The sequence below is a fragment of the Cryptomeria japonica genome, chromosome 3 (genome assembly GCF_030272615.1).
Source record: "Cryptomeria japonica chromosome 3, Sugi_1.0, whole genome shotgun sequence".
Classification (NCBI taxonomy): domain Eukaryota; kingdom Viridiplantae; phylum Streptophyta; class Pinopsida; order Cupressales; family Cupressaceae; genus Cryptomeria; species Cryptomeria japonica.
Genome location: NC_081407.1, coordinates 78,501,919 through 78,520,599, shown reverse-complemented (window position 1 = coordinate 78,520,599; position 18,681 = coordinate 78,501,919). Strand labels below are relative to the sequence as shown.

The 18,681-nt window shown below is 36.4% G+C and overlaps 1 protein-coding gene across 1 annotated transcript in view; it reads left to right on the top strand.

Moving 5' to 3' along the window:
* The first annotated feature begins 15,768 nt into the window (after window positions 1-15,768).
* LOC131032273 (DNA repair and recombination protein RAD54) overlaps window positions 15,769-18,681 on the top strand; it is a 187,230-nt gene continuing 184,317 nt past the window's right edge. Inside the window, 1 exon segment of the mRNA XM_059218068.1 lies at window positions 15,769-16,301. Within this exon segment, the coding sequence (XP_059074051.1) occupies window positions 16,069-16,301 (233 nt within the window). The 5' untranslated portion in view covers window positions 15,769-16,068.

Genomic DNA, 18,681 nt, shown 5'->3' with positions numbered 1-18,681 from the left:
ACTCAGGTCAACTTGATCCATTATATCAAGTTGCTTGTATTAACTTGCTATATAAAAATCCATGTAAGAAATACTCTGGTCATCTTGAATCTTTATGTCAAGTTGCTTGTATTTTCTTACAACATTTTAAAGCTCAATGATGAAAAATAAAGCACTATGGATCGTCATTTCATCTCATCTGTATATATTGCATTTCGTTGCATTCCACCCATCCATACATTCATAATAGCTGCATATCATGCATACGTAGTCATAATAATGCATACTCTATTTTACTCATCTTCTTCCATAGGACTCGGTCCTAGTCCTCCATATCTTCTATCTAACATTGAACCCCCCCCACCCTCCCCATCTCGATAATCACCATCACATACCCTACATCATGTCCCAATCAACCTAATCAAGCCACGTTCATCACCATACATCTCTAATAGGAGGGATTGTGTTTCCCATCCTCATTCATCCACACAATCAAGCCAGTTACTCTGTCTACACAGATACATCGACTCCCACACACCTAGACTATCAACAGATACTCTGATCAAGTATCTTCGGGTCTCAACAGGTAATCGATTATGGTAATCCTAGACTACATCAGGCATTTATCATAATGACCTAGTCTCAACGGGGCTACCATGATTCCCCACAACCATCCATCACACGCACATACTATCAATTGATTAGCCAATCAAACACAATCCAACGGACAATTACATCAATTGTCTACGTCTCAACGAGTATTTTGCTTCATATACCTTGACTTCATCGGGCAATTACATCAATTGTCTAAGTCACATCAGGTCACTTTGATTCACTTACTCAGACTTTATCATGTCCAAGTGACCAACTGACATCAACTGTCACGCTTTGACTTGACCGGGGCAATTAAACCGATTGCACCAGATTGTCCAAACAATTTTGATCAATTGTATAGCATCAATCAAAACCCCACACTACATCTGCTATGTATCTCTTGCATGACCTCAGGGTACTCATTGGCTTGTTGTTTCTTCATATTCACTCCATTTTCTCCCATTCTTTCATCATTAGTTCTAATTTCTTCTATTCTACCTCCCCTCCGCTTTTCATTCTTTTTCGAGAGATCGCCCGATTTTTCAAAAAAAATTCGACCCATCTCTCGAGGGGGCATACCACCCATTAAATTTACATTTTATGGGGCATTTCTTCACACCTATTTTTCTTTCTTTGAAACGACGCGATAAACCGCACCGTCTCAAAGAGGGGCAAATGTAGTCACATAAATCTGTCCATTTAATTAAATGAATATTTAATATTTATTTGATTATTTAACCATCAATTAATAATTAATTAAATTAATATATTTAATTAATTCATCTTAACCCTCTTCTCCTATTAATTAAATAAATTATTCAATTTATTTGATTTAATTCACTTAACCAAATTCAGACCATTAATTAAATAAATAAATCATATTTATTTAATTAAATCTTCTCTCACATTTAAATAAATTAATATTTATTTAAAACCCCCAAAATCCCACCTCTCACATTTAAATAAATAAATCATTTATTTAAATCACCTTTATCCTCCACCCACTTGCATTTTCCTACAAATGCAAGTTGCACAATTATTTTAAATAAATAATTTATTTAAATCACCTTTATCCTCCACCCACTTGTATATTCCTACAAAAGCAAGTTGCACAACTATTTTAAATAAATTATTTATTTAAAATCCTATTTATCCTCACCCACTTGAAACCTTTAATGGTTTCCCTTAAAGTAGTCAAACTTGATGGCTTTAAAGTCTTCAAACTTGATGGCTTCCTTCTATAATCTTCTTAAGACTTTAATGGTTTTCCTTAAAGTCTTCAAGCCTTTAATGGTTTCCCTCAAAGTCTTCAAGCATTTTAAATGCTTTATCTTCTTTTTCTCATTTAAATAAATTAATATTTATTTAAATATTTATCCAAATTCAACTTACACCATTTAATTGAAATAAATGATTTTATTTTAATTGAAAATACCAAAATTTCTCCCACTTGCATTTTCCTACAAAATCCACTTGTATGCTTAAACCCCTTCTAGATTCTTCTAAACCCTTCCTAATTAGCCTAAATTCATCCCTTAAATATTGTCACATTCCTAAGCAAATTGGAGTCACTTCTCAAAGACTCCAAAGTCTTTGAAAAGCAATTAATGCTTTGTGTGTTCAACAAATTAACCCTCAAAGTCTTGGATAACCTTTGAAAGCTTCCAACCTTCAACCACTAAATGGCTCAAAGTCTTTGATAACCATTGAAGGCTTCCAACCTTCAACCACTTAATCCCCAAAGTCTCCAATAACCATTAATGGTTAATTCAACCCTCCCACATGGTTAAAACATTTGTTTTGACTCAACCTCTACCCAACCCAAAGGTCTTATCAGGCCATTAATGCTTTGACCATGATTATCTCTTAAACATTTGCACAAAGGTTTATCCTTGGATTAACTCTTAATCCAGTGGGTAATCTTAATTTAGACTTGACCCTTGCCTTCTAGATAACCATGAGGTCTTCTCAGGCCTTTAATGCCTCCAACCTCTTCTCTCAACCCAATCCTATGTTGAAACTTGTCACCATTTTATTGGTGCCAATTGTGCACATGGATCCCCAACTTTCAATCCTAACCCTTGTTAAGATTGCTCAATCTTAACCCTTCATTTCCCTATTTCTTCTATAAATAGAACCCTTCTCCTCAAGCAAAAGGAGAAGCATTTTAGAGTATTGTTGTTATACTGGCATTAGCATAGAGCTTTTTCATAGCATCACTATCTACTCTAGCATAGTATTTAGCTTTTCATTTCATATTTGAAGCTTAGTATTAAATCTCAATCCTCCATAAGCATCCATAGTGCAAAAAGCTGCTGAGAGCTACACTCATTTGGGACTTGGAGAGGAGAGGAACAAGGGAGGAGCAACTATGAGCATCTTGATTAGCTATTTCATTTTATGTTTATATGCTTTCTATTTCATGCTTAATATCTCTCTTGATATGCCTGTTTAGGATAATCTTTTGTCGCTAACACTAACGTTTGTTTCTTGTGCTCTTGTGTGTGTTGCCATCAAACAGATTTTCTAATCCTTTTTGCAGAGCATCAGTAAACATTGTGACCACAATCAAACAAGATTTATACAAGTGACAAGAGACACTAAACTTGAGGACTACAGTGGATGTTGGTGTCGAATCTTGGTTTTCTTTTGATTTTATCTTTTGGTCTTTTAGCTTTTCTAGGATGTCTCTGACTAGAGATTCTATCTCCGGGATGTCTTTGACTAGAAAGGCAAGGATGGGGTACCGTCACCTATTTTTCTTTGTTGTCTATGGATTGTCTCTTAGTAATCCTATGACTTGTCCAAGGATATGAGGACACTATGAGTCTAGTGTGAACTGGGGCATTCCTTGTTTGTGACTGTCTGATCTCCATGCAAATAGGTACAATGAATTTCCAGGTCAAACATATGCCTCGATTGTCATAACCTATTTGCCATAATAAATCTCAATGATGATAATAGCATGAGAAGCTCTTTCACTTCCATATCTTCTATCTGCCATCCCCCTTTTTTGATTGACCTCCATCGTCCTTGAGTCTATGTAGCCTGCTATCACATGACTGAGTATAATGACACGCCAAAAATATTTGCATTTCATGTAGTCTGCACCTGCATTACCACATATTAGCATTTCATACATACATATAGATATCACAATTGCATCACATCGTGCACACAACACATGTTAGCACATTTTACATTCTCATCATGTAAATAGTTATTTGCATTGTCATATTCATTTGCATTTCATACATTCACATTTGCATCATGCATGACATATTAAAAACATAAAAGAAAAAAATATTGCATTTCATCATGTACATATTTGCATCCATATCATAAGCATCACATAGGTACACATGCATATAAATTCCGCAAGGATGAATCATCTCATATATATATCAAAAATCATAAGTGTCATGATACAATGATGTCAAAATACATATGGCTACACAATCACCCAAAGGTGTCAACATCATCATACAAAATGGTACAAAAACTGATACATAGGGAGCCCTCCAAGGTTATGATGAACTCCCTCCCTCAGAGCCAGCTGGCCTTGATGGAGTCTGAGCCCTGGAAGGACCCGCCCCAGGATTATCTCTCCTGCCCCCTCTAACTAGTGGTGGTGGAGGACCCATGACCCCACTGCTAGATGCTTGTCTCCTGTCTCTCCCTCCAGAGGTCGTCATCGTCTGCAATGGTCTCCTGAAGCTCCTAGCCGGCTGCTCTGGTGGCACCACTCTATAGTACAGGTCTCGCCAATAGGCTATCTCCTCCCCTGCTCGTAGAACATAGGCGTATCTAGCTCCTGTGTCCTCTGCTGCCAGCCTCCCTACCCTCAGTGTTGTCTTAGCCTCTATGTAGCGCTGAATAGCCTGATCTCTCTCTTGCTCAGTGTCCCTCAACTGTCTCGTGAGCTTAGCCGCATCCCTCTCCAGATCCTGGATCTCATCTTCCTATCCTTGGCAGATCTCCCTCAAGGATAGTAGCTCATCCTCCTCCTCTCTCCCTTCACCCTGTCCCTGTGGTTTCTCCTGTACCTATCTGGGAACCTATGTTGTTGGCACTCGTAACAACAATCCACCTCTACTCCTCACTACATGCATCTATCTCTCCTCTCCACCCTCTCCTCCGAGCCACTCCTCTCTACCACTTCCCCTCGCCTCCGTCGTCGACCTTTGCCTCCACCATCCCCACTATCATCTCCACCATCTCCACCATCCCCCTCTATCAGTTCCCCTGGATCTGTCAGCCATGGAAATGGATGCTCTCTCCAATATGTAGTGTACTATGCATCCATCCCTGCATCCTCCACATCCACCCAAATGTCCCAAGGCATTGAAACCATCTCCAAAATCTGTGTCACAACTTGATCATAAGACAATAATGGCCTTAAATGCACTTGATCCCTCACTGTCCGTGCATACATCCCTGACCCCCGTGGCATCCGTTGTATCTAGTCGAACTACCTCTCAATAATATATGGTGTCCTCCCTATCAAATACCTGCTCCTGAATAAATATGGCAACTCCACTGCATCATCCTCCCACTCCTCACAGTCTAAGTAAGGCCTCCATACTACACTGTCTATCTTATCAATCACCCTGTGCCAATACTCTAGGCTCCCAATTTGTGGCTGAGAAGTAATCATATCATATAGATGTACATAGCTACACCCATGTCCCCTACCTCTAAAGTGTATCGGTCATGTAACCGATAGATGCTCATATGCCAATACCTGCAACAAGGTCACTCTGCATCCTAATCATGTTGATCCATGATACATAAACTGATGCAACTCATAATGCAAGTGTGCCAGTAGACACAGACCCCATGCAAACCTGGTGTGCTCAGTCACCAACATCTCCAGTGTCCTCCCCCATCCCACAACCAACCCTCATGTCACCTTATCCGGACATAGGAATCCACTGATCACTCTTGCCAGCACAGTCCGTAGTGCCAATCCTGTAGCTATCATGGTGTCCCAAGACACAAGTCCTGCCCTCGTCTCCAATCCTGGATCCTGGAACACTCATCTCAATGCATCCCGATCTCCCTCTTGATCATAAGGAACCAACTCCCCAACGATCGGTATCCTCGGTATCCTATATACATCCTCTAAGGTGACTGTCATCTCACCCATCAAAAAATGAAATGTGCATGTCCTTGAGTGCCATCTCTCAGCTAGTGATGTCAACAATCCCATGTTCGCCCAAAACTCAGGCACATACATAATATATCGCAAGCCCATAGCCTCCACTGCTGCTCTATCCTTGAATCTCAGCTCTGCTCGCAAACTCTTAGTCGAAGGGAATCTCTCTCATGACTCCAACATCGATAGGTCCTCCTGCAGTCAAACCAAACAACCATGTCAATCCTAGTGGTACTCCTTGTTCATCACAAAGTGCTGGTTTTTATCCTAGTGCTTATATCTATCATATGGTACTCTATCCTAGTAGTACTCCCTATTCATCACAAAGTGCTTCTTTTTATCTTAGTGCTTATATCTAATATATGGCACTCTATCCTAGTAGCACTCCATGTTCATCACAAAGTGTTGTTTTTATCCTATCTTTTAGGGCACTTGCTTGAGCGCATCCTCTTGAGTAGCTTATCCAATTGACAACATATGTTCTATCACAAAATTGTCAATTTCAGCCTAATCCAATTGGCAATGTATGTTCTATCACAGAATTGCCAATTTCATTGGTACTCCCTGTTCATCACAAAGTGCCTCAATCTATCCTATCCTAGGGCCTCTGCTTGAGTGTATCCTCTTAAGTAGTTTCCTGATTATGTTGCATCACATAATTGTCAATCCTAGCCCTGTCTGTTATCCTAGTCTTCCCTAGAGGACCTGCTTGAGTGTATCCTCTTAGCAGCTTATCCAATCGACAACGTATGTTTACCACAGAATTGTTGATTCGACCTTGAAGACATAAACGTGCATTCATGACACAAACGCGCTTGCATACTTCACAAACGTGCCTGCCCTTCACAGACGCACCTGAATCATACAGACGTGCCTCTGTTCGACACATACGCGTTGGTCCTACACAAACGCACCTACACTTCACAGACGCGCTTAAACTTGACATAGGCGCACCTAGCCTACCCAGACGCGCCTGACACCAACGTAGATGCGCCTTAGCGTGTTTTTTACCCCGCTTGACATTTTTGCAACCTACCTAATGCACATTTATTACCCTACCTAACATGCATTTATGACAACAATTAATGCAACAAGATACAAGGAGGTTTTGTGGTACTTATTGGCTCTCCTGGATTTGCTGGCCTCTGATATCGACGAACGCGATCGAATCTATGCACCAATGCCATCATTGTTGATTGCTCTCTGCTCTCTCTACACTCTAATCTCTTAGGTGTGTGGATGACAATGAGGATGTTTTCCCTCATAGTCTATCTTATAAACTAACCTAGCCCTAGTCTCCCGAGTCAGTCTTCTTTATCCCGTGACTCTGTCACTCTATCCTATCTTGTCAGTCCTTTCTAGCCTTTCTTTCTTATCGAGAGATTGTCTATGATCTTTTCAGACATTTTAATCCAATCTCTCGAGGGGGCATATCATTCCCATCTTGGGACAACTTTGTATCAGTTCATCTTATCTTCTTTGAAACAACGCGACAAGCTGCATTGTCTCAAAGAGGGGCAAAATATAGACACCTAAAATTGTCTAGTCTAATTAAATAAATATTTGTATTTATTTAATTATTTTAAGCCCAATTCTTCTATTAATTAAATAAATCTTTATTAATTTTATTTAATTCATTAATCCTCTTCTAGCCTTTTTCCTCATTTAAATAAATACATTTATTTATTTAAATTATCTTTTTCCTAAATTAAATAAATATTTTATTTATTTAATTGATCCCACTTCTTCTATTAATTAAATGGATTGTTTATTTAATTAATTCATTAGCCTTTTCTACCCATGACACATGTCATTCATCTCTTAATTCCTACACTACCTACCCTCTGATTATTTTCTTATCTCTGCTACCTACCCTCTAATCCTAGTCGACCATTTATCTTTTACACCTCTCAATCTTATCCCTCCGTCTCTTACAGTGTCTTCTATATAAGGAGATACTTCCTTCATTATCAATCCTCCAAAGCATTCAAACTTTCATATGCGATCAAGCCTACTTGCAACCACATTTCCATTCTTTGTTGAGCTCTTGTGCACACATAAAATATGAGAACAAATATATCAAGCAAGATCAATGGAGATAGGAAGAATGGAGATTCAAACCCTATTAGACATATGATGTTATCATAGTTGTGATTTCATTGATTTGCATTATCTTAGGTAATGTTTATATGTTATGATGGATCTTTGTTGTTGTTAGGCTAGGATTTCATGGTTGAATCTATTCAGTCTTTCAATATTGTTGTTTCCATTTTTACCATAAACAAATATAACTAGTTATATGGTACCATAAACAAATATAACCAGTTATATTGTGTTTACAAAGGGGTGGTTGTGATGGCATAAAAATGGAACCAAGTAGCTAAGACCTAATCCCACTCTCATGTACACAATTTTTAATACGAAAGAGCCTAGGGAGATATCCCACTTTGACTAATTTTGTTATGGAGAAGGGAGAGTCAAGGAATATCTCTTCGAGTTTCTATTCCTTTGTTGTAATGAAGAGTAGATATGCAAAATATGATGCCACAATCAACTATGCTAGGAGATGAGAAATGAAGAACACATAAACTGAAAAATGTAGATTATGTCCAAACTGTAACTGAGACACTGAAAGTAGAACTAAGAAATGGATTCAGAGGTGCACTTGCTGCTGAAAATTAGAGCAAACTAGGCAGGACTAGGGTGCCACACCCTGGTCCCTGTCTGAATAGGAAGCTAGAACTCTGGATCTGGGATCTTGAGGTCCTAAAATGTAGAACTGCCACAAAAAGTTACAAAACCCTGTGGACCAAGGCACCATGCCCTGGTCCTTGTAAACTAAGACCAAATTTTGAGGTTGGGTCTGTGTCTGTGTTTTCCGTCAGTTTCAAGAATCGTGTGTGCACCGAATTCCTGTACCTGCAACATGAAAAAGGGTGTCCAGGTGGCAATATAGGGTTTTTCCTTAGTCAAACCCCTTTTTTTGATGGTTTCCACCTCCACAAATAGAAGATGATGTACTAAAAATGTGTGTGCAATAATCTTGTGTGTATGCAAGATCCTAAATGAAAATGACAAGGAACCTAGAGTTCTACCCTACACTTTGGAGAGTAAACCCTAAATGCTTGTAAATGTAAATGTAAATGCTTCGAATCACAAATGAAATAAGAGATCTAAATAATGAATGCAAATCTAGAAATCAAGCTCATACAAAGACATGAAAATACCATGAAACCATATGAAACCCTAAAGGAGAGGTACAAGCCAATCAATAGTTGGTGATTTCCTATTATTCTTCAATATCTTCAAAGCTCCTAATTGATATTGAAAAGGCTTGATGTAGACTTGATGAATGCTTGGTTTGTTGTTGTAGACTTCACATAATTTGTACTTTCACTTCACAAGAGGCTCCTTCAAAATTGCTAGATCGGATCCTTCAAATGAGGAAAGGGAAGACTATATGTAAGGAACCCTAACTTTGTTTTCAACTTTAGGCCAACCTAGAATCAATATTTTTTCACAAATATCAGGATTTAAACATTAAAATACTACCAAAACATGCTCTCGAAATTCAGGACCAGGTAGCTAGCTACCTGGTCTAACCAACTTTTTGCCAAATTTTCAGGGAAGCAATATATTGTGATGCTAAAGCAAACTCCAGAAGGATATGGAAATTCGTGATGTCTAGATATGCAAAATCGAGCCTTGAAGGTCAAAATAGGACATAATTAGGGTATTTGATGAAATTATTTATTGGAGGAATAAAATAAAAGGGACACACTTAATGTAAAGGGCCCAATTTTATGATGTGCAGAGTGATGAAAGAAGACATTAGATTTAATTAAATTAATTAATTAAATGCTTAAAGGGAAATTAAGATGCAAGATGAAAACACACTAAGGTGGGTGCTAACCTAAGTGTGGAATTGTACCACCCAATAAAGGGTGTACAATTTACGATGCTACAGTGGCTCATTGCCATAATACAAAAATGAATCAGTGCCGGAATGCTCACTACAATACAAATAAGTGAACTAAGGAAAGTTTCATCTCCAAATTCATGAAGTCAGTTCTAAGATAAGCTTGGATATCTACTTACAACAACTCACAATAGATCCGATAAGGGATCTCTCCAAATTGTCCACAATTGCCTGTAGCAGATCTGGTAAGGGATTACTGTAACACTATGGTTGTACTCTGCTAATCCAACTGCTTGCAGTTGATCTAATAAGGGATTACTGCAACACTATCTACACTATGACTTTCCTACATACACCTTCACTCATACATCATAATCTATTGTCACACTGTATACTGCTCTTCTATCCACAACTCTATTACTTGCACACTTCTTACTCTGCTATTCATCACACACCACACTTCTTTTCCACATCTCTCTCTCTCTCTCTCTCTCTCTCTCTCTCTCTCTCTCTCTCTCTCTCTCTCTCTCTCTCTCTCTCTCTCTCTCTCTCTCTCTCTATATATATATATATATATATATATATATACATTGAGATAATATGTCGACCAAGCACAACTGATTTATACAATAATACATTGCTCGAATCAACATGTTACCAAAATATGTTTTGATCAAAATAGGTAATCAAGTCAGTCTTTACTGATCTTCTACATGCTTCCTTCACATGCTTCAATTACCGAAACACCCGCCTCAATTACCGAAACAAAAAAGGTCTATCAAACCCATAGATACAAACCCATAAGCATAAATACCAAGCAAAACAACTCATATCTTCAAGATACAGATGACACAGATTCCGATTAATAAATTATAATGCAATACAAACATTCGGTAATACAAGAGACACAACTGATACTAGAAACTTGATACAAATCATGATAAGCAAAACATCTTTCAGAAAATAACTTCAGTAGATCATACATACTTACTATGCTACATCCGATCCAACTGGATCACCGGGTTTGACATCAATGACAACATTCACACAAATCTAACAATTTCCCCCTTTGTCATTGATGACAAAACATCTCAAAAAGAATAATCTCTAAAACATGTCTGCATACATACAAATCCCCCTCACTCATATGACTCACATCTCTCCATTTCTCCATTAACCTCTCTCCCTAATTCTCTATTTACCTTGTTGATCAGGTTGAAAGCACTGAAGTACTGAGAAGGGGGGGGGGGGGGGTGACTCAGTATTTCCACAAACTTAAAATCTTTCTTCTCAACTAAAACCTTCCACAAAAAATATCAAACAAACTTGACTGATCTAGAATAATGCAAAATAAACATGAAGAACGCAACCACAAGATAAACATCGAATTTTAAACGTGGAAAACCCAAATGGGAAAAACCATGGAGAGTGTTAAATCTTAGGATAGTATAACTAGTTATATTTGTGTTTACAAAAGGGGTGGCTCACTACCAAGTGGCTCATTGCCAGATTAGAAAAGCGGCTCAGTGCAAGACTACTCACTACAGATATACAAGGAAAATGGCTAACTACCGGAATGCTCACTGCAATTGAAAAGGTTGAACTGGAAAAGAATTGCATCTCCAAATGCATGGGATTAGTTCTAAAGTTAAGCTCAGATTACAAATCTTAAACTCTACAACAAATCCAGTTAGAGATCGATGTACAACTATCCTGTAGCAGGTCCGGTAAAGGACTACTACACCACTACAACACCGTCTGTCTTTGTTGTCCGCAACTCACACTTCACACATTGCTATCTTTGCTGCTAACTCTCTTTCTCACACCACTCACACCTTCATACACTTATCCTTGTCATCATGCTAATACTTATGTATATGTATATATATCGAAGGACACAAATACAAAATAGTGTGTCAGCTATCCTCAACATGTTATCAATATGCTCATGTCAGCCTCCACAAGACTTCTACACACTTCCTTTTCATACTTCAATTGCCAATGCATATACCGAGATTACCAGAATGGGGCAGAGTCATCCAGACCCAAGAGTACCGACCCATTATTGCAAGATCAAGTTCAATATCTCCAAAATATAGACTTCACACATACCAAGAGGACTGCAACACAAAGCTCGAAGAGATACTACTGATATTGACCAAAGCAGCTAATAACAGGATCAATGAGAACACAAAGTGCACTAAAAAATCTGAAACAAAAATCATCCAGATATGTCCTCAACACATATATCAACAACATCTGTACATAATAAGAAACTGCACATACTAACTACATACAACCTTGCATACAACATCCACAACATCCAGGTTAATATTTGAACCACGCACATTGTCTGGTCCAAACCAGATAGTCGGTTTGACATCAATGATAACAATTTATTCACACAAGTCTAACATACATTTCTCCCCCTTTGATATCAAGGACAAAGGGTGCCTTTGATGAAAAAAAAATGCATTTAATAACAAAAAAAAGTGCTAATATTGTATGTCAAACCAAAAAAGGATTCTTAACTGCTCTTCTTCTGAAAAATCTGCTTATATTTCTCCTTGAGCTCTGGAAGGAGAACCTTCCAGGAATGCACAACTAGTTTGATGCTAACAGATAAAATTCAACATTCAACTAACACATCAATAGCAATAGATAAATTGTCTGAAATAGATGGATTTTGTTCATAATCAATTGCATCATTAAGCAATACTGAGAAATGTTATAGTTTAGCTTCAATAATCTTTTAGCTTCAACTATCTCCTTAACTTTCCAGAAAATGCTCACATAATCTTCCTTTTGCCTTTGCAAAGATAATAGCTCAGGCTACAGAGAATTTACCTTCTTTCTTTGCTCACCATCTTTGTCTCTCAGAAAATCAAATGACTTATCGATAGAATTCCATCATATTTACATCATATTTCATGCAAGCATATGTTTGTGTTTGAATGTTCTATGAGTTGTCATGTTATTGCAACAACATTTGTGATCACATCCAGAGAGCATTACATCATTGATCTTCAATCAACCATTGCAAATTTGAGGTATTATGATACAACATTTACTTCAGTATTTCAATTACAGTTTCAATTCAATTCAAGGTTTTAAATCTAGTAAAAATGGTTTTCTAGATAGTTTCACTTAGATCAAAGGAACTGAATTACCAAACTTGAAGCCTAAATTGATCTATAGATCTCTAATCTCATCCCAAGACCTCACCAAGTACATAAATGATTGTTGGAATCTTATTGTTCTAGAAAGAATTGGTAAATAACTTTTAAGATCTTATGGAACAATGTTTTAAAACCTAAAGTAGCTTGCTTTAAATGGTTATTTACAATTCAAAGACTCCCATTTGCTATATCTTCCTCTGTTGTTACTTTTTGTTCTATTTACAAATAAAAATTATGAGCATTAGACATATCTTTTTTGATTGCTTCTTTGCTAGAGAAATTTGGAATATGTTATTTTATGATTTGGTTGGGTGGGGAGATAATGAAAACACAATTTGGCAAGAGATTCTCTTTGTTTTTGTGAATGGCTTAGGTCACTTTTATAACTTGTTTTGGCTTACTTTGTCTGCTTATATTTTATGGGCATACTGGAAGGAAAGAAACGAGGACATGTTTTAGGGTACTAGGAGAGTGCTTACTAGGTCTTTAAGAAGACTCATATTTTATGTACTATTTTTGTGCTGGTAACACTTGCTATGAAAATATCAAAGGAAAAGTTTAAGAAACTACTTAAAAATGGAATAATGGAGAGCAACAAAGAAGAGGTAAAATATGAAGGACATTGACCTTACAATAAGGATGATACTGTCCTATATATGTAGAGTTATATAGCTTTCCAAAAGAAATACAACAAGTAACACTCTACTGAGGTTGAAATATTGATCTCAAGTTTCAAAGAGGGCCAAGAGTCTATATTAATTAGGGACAAGACTTCACTATAGAAATAATCATATCCAATGAAGAGTTGTCAGTTGTTGATCCACCTTGGAACGAAAATGATTCATATAGTGAGAGCAGGAACTTTCGACAAAGTCTCAAAAGGCTGTCTACTACATTTTGGAAATAGTATGTTTTTGCCCACGACAGTTAGATCTATAGATGAATTCTATTTCAAGGACAAGCATTATAATGTATAGTTCTATAGTTTATTTACTCATACTTAAAAACATATATCGTATTATTTTGATCAATTTTGTATCATAAACAACATAAAAATGGTCTATACCCTTTGATTTTGATCTTAATTAGAGTCTGCATGGTCTCTTAGTAGCTTACTAAAATGGGAGAATGAGCCATCCTAAACAGTTTTAGTTGGTTATGTACTTTCATTTTTTATTTACAATCTTTAATACAAAAAAGTTTGATTTTGATATTTAAGTGAGGAGGATTGTTGTGTTTACATTAAACATATTGATGATTATATTCTAATCATGATATTATATATGGATAACATGTTATTTTTAGTAATACCAAGGGGATGATTAGGAAGATTATAACTCAACTTTCTAGCGCATTTGAGGGTGACAACGTTAATACCTGTAATAAAAATCAAAAGGTGTTGGGTTTTAAGATTTTTTTAGCTTAGTCAAAATAAGCACGTTGACAGTATTTTGCAACAATTTCTATGCATAGTTGTATGTTGAACTTGTGAGTATTCCTTCACCTCTTGGCACTAAGATTTATTTGTGTATCTATCCTAAGTTAGATGATGATTTAGAAGATATGTACAATGCACCTTATAATAATGTTGTAGGGAACCCGATGTATGCAATGGTTTGTACGAGACCAAATATTGCCTAAATAGTAAGAGGCCTTAGAAAGTTTATGTTTAACCTTGTAAAGAGCACTAGACATGTGTTGAAATATTATTTATACATTTATGAGAAATTTTTAATTATTTATTATATTATCATGATTCTAATGATGTGGGTAAGATGTTAGACATACATGATTTTGTTGATGGAATTGGGCAAGTGTCTTCGATAGTCAAAACTCCACTAATTACTATTCATTTTCTTTGTTTGGTAGTGTCATTATTTGGATGAGTAAGAGGCAACTCACTATTGCTTTCTCCACTACTAAATAATATTACATGGCTACTACATGTGCTTGTAAAGAGGTAATCTGATTACAAAGACTATGTTCAAGAGTTGGTTTTTATTGCATAGTGGTTCAAACTAGATGTGATAGTTAGAGCGTTATTTTTTTTCGTCTAAGAATCACCATGTACCATGCTTGTATGACGCTTATTGATGTACAATATCACTTTGTTTATGAGATGGTTGAGAGTGATAAGGTCATGATTTAAAAAAATTGACACTTTAGATAATGTTATAAATTCACTTACAAAAGTAACGAGCATGGAAATATTCTCTTGGTGCATGGGAGGCCATGGGTATTGTATGCTATGCTTGAATAATTTCATGCTATTTATGTCATGACAACGGATAATAGTAAATGAAAGATTGCTATGTTAGTTTCTATTAAATTGTAAAACTAATGGATATGTTGGACCTCTAATTTTCTTGGAATGGGTAACTTAGACACCTACAAGGAGTTGAGGGAAATCATTTTATTATTATTATTCTTTGGATTATGCAATATATTATTGTAATGACATTGAATAAGGGAGCTTACAAAAGGAATGCAAAAATAGGGAGTTATGGAGTACTTTTTCAAAACAGGCAATGCAAATGCAATTATTGCACTCATGGAATTGTTGCAAATGAAAAAGGGGGCTTATTGACATCTTACAGTAGAGACTATTATGTGTCAGTGTCTAAGAGAAGTGATTTTCTATTTTGAAGACCAATCTCATGTAGTAGGTCGTGATAATTTTTATCATAATATTTTGTGACCATGTCTGACCTATAATATTGTTTTATAATAATTTTTGAAGCCTCCTTAAAGTCTATATATTGAAAAGTTAGATATATAATTATTGTGAATCTCACAATTCTGAAATATGATTTCTATGAGATGCATTGAACTTGACTAAATTTTGTCTAAAAAATTCCTAATTATTTAAACCCTAAACTTATCCTATTTAGATGACATTTATATGTTTCCCACTATAAAAGTATTCGAATGGCTTGTCCTTGAAGATTGCCTCCTATCCTCGCAAATACACAAGCATTCGCATCCTTAGGTGATCGTCCCAAAGCACTCCTTCACGAGACCCTACTTTAAGTGTACATTTCAAATTCAAACTTCACACAGGGGCCAATAATTTGGAGGGAAATAGAATGCACCTCTTCAGAAGAAACCAGAGCATTTTACTTCAAACAATTTTCTTCGTCATCATTTTCAGTTGAATTCTCCAAATTTGTCCGAGAAGCTCAATTTAGAGGGCTTCCTTTCAAATCTGGTGTTAGGCGAGCTATTTTTTTCCCCTTTCAATGGCTATTGTCCAGGACAGCGAGGGAATTTTAACCCTAGAAGATGAAGAGGAAGAAGAAAAGGAAGAAGAAGAGGCTTCTGATGACGATGGTGATTATAATGACAATGACGACGACGACTACAATACAGACGACGACGAAGAAGTAAACAACGACAAAGATGAAGAAAATAATGAAGATTGTTGCAATTCATACCGAGACAGGAAGAAGCAAAATGTCGCGGCATTGTTGAGGTAACGAACTCCTACTCAAACTTTCTAGTTAAGTGCAATTAGGGAAATTTTATGGAACGGAAATTTCCCTTGAGGGAAAAACTTTGCCCTTGGTATGCTGTATCCATTTTAGGCACGTGATTGATATTTTTATTCAATTATAATACTTTATCACGTTTCGTGAAAATTTATTTAATTTCAATACTTTATCATGTTCTGTGAGATGAAATCTGCACTAATTTGTCCAATTTCAACATATATTTACCCAATTCAGTAATTTATGGTGCTTTGTGAGATTAGATCCGCACTATTTTAATCCGATTTCAACACCTTACCATGTTTGACGATGTTTGGAATTAACATAATCTTAGTGAAATTCTAGCGAGCGCCTCAGCCTTCGGGGCTTCCTTGTCTTTCGGATACTTAGTTTCCTTCATTTGCTTTTCCTGATCTTCTCATTACTTTATCCTGTCTGTCACCGTGACTCACATTTTATCTCCTATCATTGTTGGTACATCGTTTTCGGTTCTAGCTGAGTTAATTTATTTTATTATATTTCTTTGACTGTAAATATTAGAACATTGATCTTTCCCCACAAGTTTGCGACAGCCTCATCTATTTTATGCTTCTCGATGTCACTGCATTTATGCAGGTCCATTCTTCCCATAATTGATTACCTGCTGTGTTAAAACAGGATTTTGCATTCTTTCAAACACTTACGTCTGTAATTGTTTGCAACTGAAATTCAAGGCACAAATTTAGCGCAGCCATCAACTTAATTGTTTATAACTGTACTTATTCATCTTCGATTTTTCATTGTTGCAATATGCGCACTTTATCATGCATCACATTGAGTAGAATTAATATGTTCTTAGTCAAATTTGAGCAACTATCTGAATCTTCAGGAATTCTTTTCAGGTCTTTCAGATAATTTAACACATTTTTTGATCTCCTCATTACCTTGTCTAGTGTGCCACTGTGACTTCTGATCCAACTGAAAAGGTGCTTTGGTGCATCTTTTCGACTTTTTTTTGAGTTCATTTATTCTATTTTCTGTCTGCTTTTACTAATAATTCAGAACATTGATCTTTTCCTAGAAGTTTGTTCTCACCTCCTTTAGTTTCCGTTTCTTGATGTAATTGCATTAATGCAGGTCCATTCTGGTACTAAGAGAGTTTGCCGTGTCAAATAATCTTTTGCATGCTTTCAAACACTTTACTCTGGCATAAGGTTGGAGTAGCAGTTAACTTAAGTGTTCCACTAACAATAATTCTTCAATTTTGATTCTTCAAGGAATAACTCTTCATTTTTTTTTCTTCGAGCAATAATACTTTTTTTTTGATTTTCCAAATGCTTTTGCCAACTGCTATCTTGTGCACAAAAAATTTAATGTCCGACGTAAACGTGTTATTTTGCATGAAGCAGATAGAGCTGAAACCAAGGACCTCCCATGTGCACACGGGGGTACTCTGCTAGTGAGATACTAGGCCCTTTGTGGTTATTGGCTTATGTTAACTTTGGAGCATGGTTTGCTTTCTTCTGACAAAAGTGAAATCACTTAGTTCAGGTAGTTGCAGCCTTTTGTCAATATGTCCTGTAAGCCTGTCGTGAAGTATGCCAGGTATATTATCTTGCCCACCTATCATCTTGTAATTGCCTTGGAAACCTGTAAGCTTGTTAATGTTTTCCTTGATTTCCATCTCCAAACCCCTTATCAGTGCCAACTTTTTTACTGCATTGCTTTGAATGCCATGATGCCCAATCCATGCTATGCACCATATGATAGCAGCATTTCCTGTTAAGTACTTTGCTTCAGTTCTCCTTGTTTTGGGTTTAGCCATCTAATCTCTCAAGATTCAATATTTGCTGGATGCTTATGGAGTACACTGTCCTAGTTGAATTCTACTTCAAATAGAGAGAGGTTTGAATTCAATTAGTATTCTTTGAGTTTCTGGAAATGAAAAGGATAAAACACTAAAAAAAAAACCACAAGATAACTGACAAATATTTTTACTCTGGGAACTCCAGTATGTTGAAAATGAGCTGGAAGTTTCAAATGCTTTGCTTTGTCTTCACTCCATTGGTCAAAAGTAGTTACAAAGAGTTTGAATAAATCATATTCAACATTCTTCCTTTTTTTGTGTAAAGATAACCCCCTGATTTTTTTTAAATTTTTTTTGCCAAATGGAATAACAACTTGACCATGCAAATAAGAGATTTCTTGCTGATAAAGGAATCGATTTAAATTTTTTTCAATAATCATGCGATATGTGGTTACAATGTCCAAGAAGTTTAATCATTTCAAATAACACATTAACATATAACGAATAAGATATCTAACCCAGTAATCATAACACCAAAATACTTCAAACATGAACCTTAACGATGCAACTCAGATCTG